General features: G+C 44.9%; 1 protein-coding gene across 1 annotated transcript in view; it reads left to right on the forward strand.

The window, feature by feature from the left end:
• The window catches only part of LOC120061509 (testis-expressed protein 264 homolog), a 148,092-nt gene that overhangs the window by 22,163 nt on the left and 113,875 nt on the right, over positions 1–12,054 (forward strand). Inside the window, exon 2 of the mRNA XM_039011396.1 lies at positions 8,210–8,431. Within this exon, the coding sequence (XP_038867324.1) occupies positions 8,210–8,431 (222 nt within the window). The remainder of the gene's footprint in view (positions 1–8,209; positions 8,432–12,054) is intronic.

A 12,054-nucleotide genomic window follows, 5' to 3' on the forward strand; every position in this document is an offset into this window, starting at 1 on the left:
GCATCTTGTCACCGATGGGCTATCGCAGCAGACAACCAGACCACACCTGGTTCCACTTCTATCAGCTATAAACAAGAAGAAGCGACTCTAGCACGCAATCACCAACACTGGACAATTGTGTAGTGGAAAAACATTGCCTGGTCTGACATCCTGATTCCCGTTGTGTCATGCTGAAGGCAGAATCAGGATGTGGCGTAAGCAGCAGTCCATGGCCCCAAATGGTACGGGTTGGTAATGTTATCGTGTGGGAAATGTTTTCCTGGCACACGGTAGGTCCCTTGATACCAATTAAGCAACGTTTCCATGCCCCAAAGAATAAAGGCTGTTCTGGAGGCAAAGGGTGTCCGGCCCAGTACTAGATGAACTGGCCACTGAGTGTATACCTAATAAACTGGCCACTGAGTGTATACTGCAGAAATGTCTACCAATGGCATGCTATCTTTTTGTGAGAAATTACACTGGTGGTCACTCAACATTTATAAAGTATAAACTGCACTCACTTCAGATTAAGGACTGCAAAAATACTTTACAAATGATCAGTAAATGGCTTATTCATGATTAATAAATGGTGAACACACATTTTATAAATGCCTTAAAAATGATTTATTCCAGACACTTAAAATAAAGTGCTACCCCCAATATAGTCGGACTTCATACATAGGCTATACTATACGCCATAATTGTAAACGCCCATGCAGAAAAGCAATTTTCTAGAATAGGCATTGATGGGAATTGTTTGTCAACTACTCTGCTGTTCATCCAGAGATGTGGGTGAGTTTTGTGCTTGTTTACTGCGCTCCACTTCACAGACTCTGTGTTGTTGTTGGACTGAATGCTGCGTCCATCGTCCATCATTTTCTCATGCCTTACTGAAGACATTGATGTTAAGGAGGATGCTGAGGTCAAGAGGCTCCAAATTCACAGATCTATTGACTGTAGTGCAGTGTTGGTTCACAATCACACAGCCTCTCCGCTCCATCCATCCCATCACAACAGTCAGTCAACACGTGTACCACGTTATCCTGTTTCTGGGGCACTTTCCACTTATTTTGGACTACACATGCTAACCAAGACAGATCAAATTTAAGGATGCACCAATATGAAATTTTTATACCGATATCCAATATTTTAATTAATGGATTTCGCCTTTAAGTTGTCTCGCTGAAATGTTCTTACTCTTTCAAATGACTGCTCGACTTGAACTTGTTTAGTTGTTGGAAGTGTGCACTTATGCACTTAGCATTTTCCTGCTTTTGTTCTGTGTAGCGCTGTATTTCTTTTGTGGCGTCATTACATCGTCTATTTACGTTATATAGGTCTGCACATCAGCTTTGATATCGGTTTTGTCACGCCCTGACCTTAGAGCCTTTTTTATTCTCTATTTGATTAGGTCAGGGTGTGACTTGGGTGGGCAAATCTATGTTTCTATTTCTTTGTTGGCCTAGTATGGTTCCCAATCAGAGGCAGCTGTTTATCGTTGTCTCTGATTGGGGATCATACTTAGGCAGCCCTTTTTCCCACCTTCAGTTGTGGGATCTTGTGTTTGTACAGTTACTGTGTAGCCTGCAGAACGTTACGTTCGTTTATCCTTTTTTTTTTTTTTTGGTGTTCATCTAATAAAGAAAGATGTACGCTTACCACGCTGCGCCTTGGTATCATTCATCAAACGACGAACGTAACGGGTTTTGCACATTGGTGTTGCCGACGCATTTCTAGCTAATAATGTCCGATTCCGATATGCTCACTGACATGTTGTGCATCCCTAGAAAATTGATAGAGGGCATTGCTGTAGTTTGAAATCAGTGCTAAATCAACTACAATGAGGACTAACGGTTTTCCCCCTGCTGTGACTGGAGGGATGATTGGTGAACCTTGCCACCAGAGCCCGGAGAGGAAAGAACCCCACCTTACTGTGTGTTACGCTTAGAGGAACCCTGTGTGCTACTCCGGCATCTGTCAACAAAAGGGGCTGATTTCCCATACCCAGATTAAGCCTAGTCCTCAATTAACAATGTCTCTCAATGAGGAATCTCCACTGTCATCTTTATTCCAGGACTAGTATTAATCTGTATCTGGAAAACGGGTCTAATGAGTGGTGTTGAGTGGACATCATGTAGGCCACACATAGACAGTGAGCTGATGATCCAGTCCTGATCCAGCATGTTAACCCTTCTCCAGGATTTATCAGGGGGCTAAATGATCCCACGTTGCCAATCCAGCCTAATATATTGTTGATTGTAGGCCTACCTGGCTGTTACATTTTCATGGGTGTGATTATTGGCTAGGCAGAGTGCATGAAGCTCCATCATTATGTACCTCTCTTCTCTTCTAGGACTGTAATACAGAGGTTGGGCCTCTCTCCTCCTAGCTGAAAAACAAGTATGTGTGTATTCCCCCACCCAGTCCTCCCAAAAGCGCTAACGCTTTAGCGATGAGCGATTTGAAAGCGGGCCGATTATTGAGAATAATTAATTCCCAGAAGTGGGAGACGGGAGGGAAGAGCACAGAGGGCCCAGGAGCTGGGAATATGAGGAGAGTAAATCCTCATTACGTGTCTGCTAATAAAGAACTACCACGGCCAGCCCTACCTTTCTATTGTTGGAGAGCCCTCATCCGTCAGAAAAGGCCCTATCACCTCCAAGCAAAGAATTTCTTTCAAAATGACTTTTCTTCTCAACAGGTCTCAGGAGACCTGGCTTAGAGAGGAACCAGGGCAGAGAGAAGGAGAAGAGCACCATTTCTGAAAGAAAGCTTTCTTGGAGTCCCGTGGGCACTAAAGTCAGCCCGATAAATCTGCATTAGGAAACAATATGCATTCTAAAGCATGGGGGGAAGAATAAACAATGACTGTTAAAGTTGCACATAAGAATCACAGCTTCAGGTTCTGGCAGTTTGTGTAAATTCTGGCTGATGTTCTTGGTGGAGATGTGATTGAGGTTACACCGTGTGATTAATCTGTGTCGATGAGCTTCTCATTGTCACTCAATGCCTAGGTTTACCCCCACTGTACTCACATCCTACCATACCCTTGTCTGTACACTATGCCCTGAATCTATCCTACAACGCCCAGAAATCTTCTCCTTTTATTCTCTGTTCCCAAAGCACTAAATGACCAGTTCTTATATCCTTTAGCCGTACCCTCATCCTACTCGTCCTCTGTTGCTCTGGTGATGTAGAGGTTAACCCAGGCCCTGTGTGTCCCCAGGCGCTCTCATTTGTTGACTTCTGCAACCGTAAAAGCCTTGGGTTCATGCATGTTAACATCAGACGCCTCATCCCTAAGTTTGCTTTATTCACTGCTTTAGCACACTCCGCCAACCCTAATGTGTCTGAATCCTGGCTTAGGAAGGCCACCAAAAATTCTTACATTTCCATCCCCAATTACAACATTTTCCGTCAAGAGAGAACTGCTAAAGGGGGCGGAATTGCAATCTACTGTAGAGAGAGCCTGCAGAGTTCTGTCATACTATCCAGGTCTATGCCCAAACAGTTCGAGCTTCTACTTTTAAAGATGCATCTCTCCAGAAATAAGTCCCTCACTGTTGCCTCTTGTTATAGACCCCCCTCAGCTCCCAGCTGTGCCCTGGACACCATATGTGAATTGATTGCCCCTCATCTATCGTCACAGTTTGTACTGCTAGGTGACCTAAATTGGGATATGCTTAATTCCCCGGCCGTCCTACAATCTAAGCTAGATGCCCTCAATCTCATACAAATGATCAAGGAACCTACCCTACAACCCCAAATCCGTAAACATGGGCACGCTCATAGATATCATCCTGACCAACTTGCCCTCTAAATACAGCTCTGCTGTTTTCAAGCAGGATCTCAGCGATCACTGCCTCGTTGCTTGCGTCTGTTATGGGTCCGCGGTCAAACGACCACCCCTCATCACTGTCAAAAGCTTCCTAAACACTTCTGTGAGCAGGCCTTTCTAATCGACCTGGCCCGGGTATCCTGGAAGGATATTGACCTCATCCCGTCAGTAAAGGATGCCTGGTTGTTTGTTAAAAGTGCTTTCCTCACCATCTTAAATAAGCATGCCCCTTTCAGGAAATGTAGAACTAAGAACAGATATAGCCCTTGGTTCACTCCAGACTTGACTGCCCTTGACACTTGATACAGCCCGACAGGATGCTCTCGATTGTGCATCTGTAAAAGTTTGAGTGTTTTTGGTGACAAGCCAAATTTCTTCAGCCTCCTGCGGTTGAAGAGGCGCTGTTGTGCCTTCTTCACCACGCTGTCTGTGTGGGTGGACCATTTCAGTTTGTCCGTGATGTGTACGCCGAGGAACTTAACTTTCCACCTTCTCCACTACTGTCCCGTCGATGTGAATAGGGGGGTGCTCCCTCTGCTGTTTCCTGAAGTCCACAATCATCTCCTTTGTTTTGTTGACATTGAGTGTGAGGTTATTTTCCTGACACCACACTCCGAGGGCCCTCACCTCCTCCCTGTAGGCCGTCTCGTTGTTGTTGGTAATCAAGCCTACCACTGTGGTGTCGTCTGCAAACTTGATGATTGAGTTGGTGTGCATGGCCACGCAGTCATGGGAGTACAGGAGAGGGCCGAGAACGCACCCTTGTGGGGCCCTAGTGTTGCGGATCAGCGGGGTGGAGATGTTGTGTCCTACCCTCACCACCTGGGGGCGTCCCGTCAGGAAGTCCAGGACCCAGTTACACAGGGCGAGGTCGATATCCAGGGTCTCAAGCTTAATGACGAGTTTGGAGGGTACTATGGTGTTTAATGCTGAGCTCTAGTCGATGACCAGCGTTCTTACATAGGTATTCCTCTTGTCCAGATGGGTTAGGGCAGTGTGATTGCGATTGTGGACCTATTGGGGTAGTAAGCAAATTGGAGTGGGTCTAGGGTGTCAGGTAGGGTGGAGGTGATATGATCCTTGACTAGTCTCTCAAAGCACTTTATGATGACGGAAGATCACACATGTTGTTCTCCTTCACCCAAATCCAGACAGCTGATGTTCTGAAAGTGCTGCAAAATCTGGATCCCTACAAATCAGCTGGGCTAGACAATCTGGACCCTCCCTTCCTAAAATTATCTGCTGCCATTGTTGCAACCCCTATTACTAGTCTGTTCAACCTATCTTTTGTATCGTCTGAGATTCCTAAAGATTGGGAAGCGGCCACGATCATCCCCCTCTTCAAAGGGGGAAACACTCTAGAACCAAACTGTTACAGACCTATGTCCATCCTGCCCTGTCTTTCTAAAGTCTCTATGGGGGTGCCACAGGGTTCAATTCTTGGGCTGACTCTTTTCTCTGTATATATCAAAGATGTCACTCTTGCTGCGGGTGATTCTTTGATCCACCTTTACGCAGACAACACCATTCTGTATACATCTGGCCCCTCTTTGGACACTGTCTTAACAAACCTCCAAACGAGCTTCAATGCCATACAACACTCCTTCCATGGCAACTGCTCTTAAATGCTAGTAAACTAAATGCATGCTCTTCAACTGATCGCTGCCCGCACCCGGCCGCCCGACTAGCATCACTACTCTGGACGGTTCTGACTTAGAATATGTGGACAAATATAAATACCAAGGTGTCTGGCTAGACTGTAAACTCTCCTTCCAGACTCACATTAAGCATCTCCAATCCAAAGTTTTATCTAGAATCGGCTTCCTATTTCGCAAAACAAAGCCTCCTTCACTCATGCTGCCAAACATACCCTCGTAAACCTGACTATCCTACCGATCATTGACTTCGGCGATGTCATTTACAAAATAGCCTCCAAACCCATTGGCTCCAGGTCATCTAAAGTCTTTGCTAGGTAAAGCTCCGCCTTATCTCAGCTCACTGGTCACCATAGCAACACCAACCCGTAGCACGCGCTCCAGCAGGTATATTTCACTGGTCGTCCCCAAAGCCAACACTTCCTTTGGCTGCCTTTCCTTCCAGTTCACTGCTGCCAATGACTGGAACGAATTTTAAAAAATCACTGAAGCTGGACACTTATCTCCCTCACTAACTTTAAGCGCCAGCTGTAAGAGCAGCTTACCAATTGCTGCAGCTGTACACAGCCCATCTGTAAATAGCCCATCCAACCAACTACCTACCTCATCCCCATATTTGCACACCAGTATCTCTACTTGCACATATATCACTCCAGTGTAAATTGCTAAATTGCTAAATTGTAATTACTTTGCCACTATTGGCCTATTTATTGCCTTTATTGCCTTACTCCTTACTTCATTTGCTCACACTGTATACAGATTTTTCTATTGTATTATTGACTGTAAGTTTGTTTGTTTTTGTCGCACTGCTTTCCTTTATCTTGGCCAGGTCGCAGTTGTAAATGAGAACTTGTTCTCAACTGGCCTACCTGGTGAAATAAAAAAATTAAATATAATGTGCTGAGTTGGTTTTCTGAGGCGTAGCAAGGCGACCCGACAACTACGCCATCCAATTACGGTGCGGTGAGCTCAACTGTCTTCCAGTTAGCCAACGCGCCAGTTGTTCGCCTGGGCCAATCAAAGGGAACTGGCAACTCTCCTCAGCCTCATCTGTTGACAGACGCAGAGCCCAGTGAAGCCAGCTCTGTTTTTCAGAACAACTGTTTAAGGAGCCGTGGTTGGCTTTGAGAACACCGCTGTCTGCCTTGGACAGACTGACTGGCAGAATTCTCCCTGTGCGTTTTATAAGACATAAACCTAACAAATATATACAGAGAGACAAGAGAAGAGGGAGAGAGAGAGAGAGAAAAGGATACTCCAATAGCTTCATGGAGCGTTGCTCTTCTCCTATTTCCTTTAGTCTCTGGGGTGTGTTATCTGGGGTGGAGGAGAGATGAGAAGCAGTGTTGCTGTTTGTGTCTGTGACTGTTTGAGGGTGTGTGTGTGTGTGTGTGTGTGTGTGTGTGTGTGTGTGTGTGTGTGTGTGTGTGTGTGTGTGTGCGCGTATGTGTGTGTGTGTGTGGGCTGTGAGTGATAAAAGGAGCTCTGAATGATATCATTAGCAAGCGAGGGCTACCTTTGGGCAACAAGCCGGCCGTTTATGAGTCTAGAGAGCGAGGGAATGAGGGAGGGAGAGAGAGATGGTTAGATAGGCCATGGGAGGGCAGTGGTAATTTCTCTCCTTTTATTTAAATGGATGTAGCAGTGTCATATTATAGCCTGGCAGTGTTGACAGGGGACAGTCAATATACACAAGCCCTGTTGACAACACCTTTTATCATGCTCATGTAGGAAGGTCAACATAACTTACAGTGTACATCCACAGCCTGGACCAAAGCAGCGTCCATATGGACCGTTTGGTGTTGATTGTGTACTAAGCTGCTAGGAACACAGCCGTTGTGAATGGCTTTGTTTGCACTGGCTTAAAGCGGAGCAGTAGATCAAATATTACTAATACGGTCTTGACAGAATAATTCCCTGTCATCTGATGTTGCCTGTGAAGAAGACAGCAGCAGATCCGACGGATAGCCCGCTTACATAATACAGACTGTAGAATACAGACACTGTCACTCATTATATTACTTGCATGGCCCAGCCACTGGTGGGGAAGAGGTGTAAGGATATTAAAGGGATGTTAGTTGGTTGAGGGGTATAGCTCATACCTGGAGACTTGTGACTTTTTTTTCACCATCGTTTGACCTTGTATTCCCCTGTACCAGGTCCTAGCCTGGTTTCTTTATGGTGTGAAAACTTGTATTGAATAAGTGTGGCTAGGGGGAGAGAAAGGAGAAAAGGGGGATGAATTGTGAATGGTGTAATTATAAGATGTGTGTATGGGGCTGTCAGCGATGTTGATGAGTAGCGCTGGATGCCATCTGTGACCCTGTGCCGTGCCAGCCTCCACAGACGGCACCAGTCACATAGAGGAGGACCTTCACAGGCCTACAGCAGCAGCGCCCAGCCAACCAGCCATGTCTCTGAAATCTGGCCTCGTGTCACTCTTATATCACTGTCTCACTATCTACCAGAAAGCCTGCAGCCAGGCTGGAGCCCAGTGTGATTGACAGCTCACTGTCTGATGTATACGCACACACTGCTGTTTAAAGATTCTCCCATTCCTTCTGCCTTCTGTTGTTTTCTTGTACGAGCTGGTCTGACTGGAGGGCTGGGAGGATGGATGGGGTTTTATATGTACTGAGCAGAATATTTTAATCACTTTTTGGTCTCATCTTGTATCCGTTTCCCTCTCCCTTTCTGTTCCTCTCTCTGCCTCTCTTTATCTATCTCTCTCTCTCAGGTGCCTGATGACCAGTGTCGCTACATCGTGGGCAGTATCCTGAGCGAGGGAGAGGAGCAGCCTGACGAGGAGCTCCAGAAGCTGTATGAAAAGTTTGGCTTCAAGGTGCTGTCCCTTCCTGAGGTGTCCCTGGCTGTGACCACCACCTTCCCCTCCACCACCCCCCTGTCCCACTGGCTGGCGTCCTACAAAGTCTACCCCGAGCTCCACAACTACATCATGGTATGTACCATACACTATCATTGGAGTCCTCTTCATTCCTATGTGGTACATATGGCTTCCATACAATTAAGCCACCACATTGAGCCTTTGCTTGTCCTTCTCTGGGATGTAGCAAATCAAATTGTGTTTGTCACATGCGCCGAATGCAACAGGTGTAGACCTTACAGTGAAATGCTTACTTACAAGCCCTTAACCAACAATGCTTTAATAAGTTTGAACCTTTTGTCAATAGGGGGTGCTATTTGCACTTTGTAATAATTTCGTTCCCAAATTAAACTGCCTCGTACTCAATTCTTGCTCGTACAATATGCATATTATTATTACTATTGGATAGAAAACACTCTAGTTTCTAAAACCGTTTGAATTATATCTGTGAGTGAAACAGAACTGGAGCTGGGGGAATTTTCCTATGAGGATGTGAGAATGCTGAAATCTGCTTGCTGTTCTGAGATCTGTTTATAAATCTGCCTGTCTTCTATTGGTTGAGATGCACTGCATACGTCTTCCCCTGGGTGTCAGCGAATAGTGAGAATTGAAATGGAGTTGCTAGGCAGAACTGGGAGGTTATAAATAGCCTGGGAACTTAGGGTCCGGTCTTTGTTCACTTCGCTCTGATGCAGGAAGGACCTCTGGCTGTGGCTGTAGAACGCTCCGGTTATAGGCCTTAGATATATCCGGCTGTGTTTTTATTCGTTATAGGTGTTAGAGACATCATAATGTTGTTATATTAAACCGAGTTATATCAGTTTATATCGGTATATTGCGGTTTTTGGATATTCATTTGTCCTGCGTTTTAGTGAGTCGGACACGTCTTGCCACATGGCTAATGTTTACAGCTTATTCCAACGTTGAAGGCGACAATCTACAACCGAGCAACGATTCTTTTGGACTAAGGACACCTTGCCCAAGATTCTGATGGGAGTTCATCAAAAAGTAAGAACTATATATGATGTTAATTCGTTGTTCTGTTGAAAAATGTAGAACTATTATTCTGCTATGAATCTAGTCGCGGTCTCGCTTTAACGCACACTGTATGTTGTAGTAACGTTAATTTAAAAAATCTAACACAGCGATTGCATTAAGAACTAATGTATCTTTCATTTGCTGTCCAACCTGTATTTTTTTGTCAAGTTTATGATTAGTTATCGATTAGAATAGGTGCCTCTCCCAAGATTTCTCCCGACATTTTCTTTGCAGCTTGGCTACTTTTCTCATTGTATAACCACGATTTGTGCCGCTAAATATGCACATTTTCGAACAAACTCTATATGTATTGTGTAATATGATGTTATAGGACTGTCAACGAAAGAAGTTTGAGAAGGTTAGTGAAAAAATTAATATATTTTGCTGGTTTATACGTTATCGCTATTTTTGGCTTGAATCAATGCTGTTGTGTGTTTGGCTATTGTAGTAAGCTAATATAATGCTATATTGTGTTTTCGCTGTAAAACACTTAAAAAATCTGAAATATTGGCTGGATTCACAAGATGTTTGTCTTTCATTTGCTGTACGCTGTGTATTTTTCAGAAATGTTTTATGATGAGTATTTAGGTAATTCACGTTGCTCTCTGTAGTTATTCTAGTCGCTTTGGTGAGAGTTGTGATGGTGGCTGCAATGGTAAACTATGATTTATACCTGAAATATGCACATTTTTCTAACAAAACATATGCTATACAATAAATATGTTATCAGACTGTCATCTGATGAAGTTGTTTCTTGGTTAGTGGCTATTTATATCTTTATTTGGTCGAATTTGTGATAGCTACCTATGCAGGAAAAAAATGGTGGAGTAAAAAAAGTGGTGTCTTTTGCTAACGTGGTTAGCTAATAGATTTACATATTGTGTCTTCCCTGTAAAACATGTTAAAAATCAGAAATGATGGCTGGATTCACAAGATGTGTATCTTTCATCTGGTGTCTTGGACTTGTGATTTAATGATATTTAGATGCTAGTATTTACTTGTGACGCTATGCTAGGCTATGCTAGTCAGCTTTTTTACTGATGGGGGTGCTCCCGGATCCGGGTTTGGGAGGAACTAGAAGTTTAAGGGAAAAAAAGTGTAAAGGAAAAAATAGAAAATAAAAGTAATAATTAAACAGCATCAGTAAAATAACAGTAGAGAGGCTATATACTGGGTGTACTGGCACAGAGTCAATGTGAGGGGGCACCAGTTAGTCAAGGTAATATGTACATATATGTAGAGTTAAAGTGACTATGCATAGATAATAAACAGAGAGTAGCAGCTGCGTAAAAGAGGGATCTGGGTAGCCCTTTGATTAGCTGTTCAGGAGTCTTATGGCTTGGGTGTAGAAGCTGTTAAGAAGCCTTTTGGACCTGGACTTGGCACTCCGGTACCGCTTGCCATGCAGTAGCAGAGAGAACAGTCTATGATTAGGGTGGCTGGAGTCTCTGACAATTTTTAGTGCCTTCCTCTGACTCTGCCTGGTATAGAGGTCCTGGATGACAGGAAGCTTGGCCCAGTGATGTACTGGGCCGTCGGAGGCCGAGAAGATGCCATACCAGGCAGTGATGCAACCAGTCAGGATACTGTCGATGGTGCAGCTGTATAACCTTTTGAGGATCTGAGGACCCATGACAAGTCTTTTCAGTCTCCTGAGGGGGAATAGGCTTTGTTGTGCCCTCTTCACAACTGTCTTAGTGTGTTTGGACCATGTTAGTTTCTTGGTGATGTGGACACCAAGGAACTTGAAGCTCTGAACCTGCTCCACTGCAGCCCCGTCGATGAGAATGGGGGCGTGCTCAGTCCTCCTTTTCCTGTAGTCCACAATCATCTCCTTTGTCTTGATTACGTTGAGGGAGATGTTGTTGTCTTGGCTCCACATGGCCAGGTCTCTGACCTCCTCCCTATAGGCTGTCTCGTCGTTGTTGGTGATCAGACCTATCGCTGTTGTGTCATCGGCAAACTTTATGATGGTGTTGGGGTCGTGCTTGGTCATGCAGTCATGAGTGAACAGGGTGTACAGGAGGGGACTGAGCACACACCCCGTCGTGTTGAGGATCAGCGTGGAGGATGTGTTGTTACCTACCATTACCACCTGGGGGCGGCCCGTCAGGAAGTCCAGGATACAGTTGCAGAGGGAGGTGTTTAGTCCCAGGGTCCTTTGCTTAGTGATGAGCGTTGAGGGCACTATGGTGTTGAATACTTAGCTGTAGTAAATGAATAGCATTCTCACATAGGTGTTCCTTTTGTCCAAGTGGGAACAGGCAGTGTTGAGTGCAAATGAGATTGCATCATCTGTGGATATGTTGGGGCGGTATGCAAATTGGAGTGAGTCTAGGGATTCTGGGATAATGGTGTTGTTGTGAGCCATGACCAGCCTTTTGAAGCACTTCATGGCTACAGATGTAGGCAGGTTATCTTAGTGTTCTTGGGCACAGGGACTATGGTGGTCTCCTTGAAAAATGTATGTATTACATACTCAGTCAGGGACAGGTTGAAAATAGCAGTGAAGACACTTGCCAGTTGGTCAGCACATGCTCGGAGTACACGTCCTGGTAATCCGTCTGGCCCTGCGGCCTTGTGAATGTTGACCTGTTTAAAGGTCTTACTCACATCGGCTATGGAGAGCGTGATCACACAGTCATCCGGAACAGCTGATG

The sequence above is a fragment of the Salvelinus namaycush genome, chromosome 2 (assembly GCF_016432855.1).
Source record: "Salvelinus namaycush isolate Seneca chromosome 2, SaNama_1.0, whole genome shotgun sequence".
NCBI lineage: Eukaryota > Metazoa > Chordata > Actinopteri > Salmoniformes > Salmonidae > Salvelinus > Salvelinus namaycush.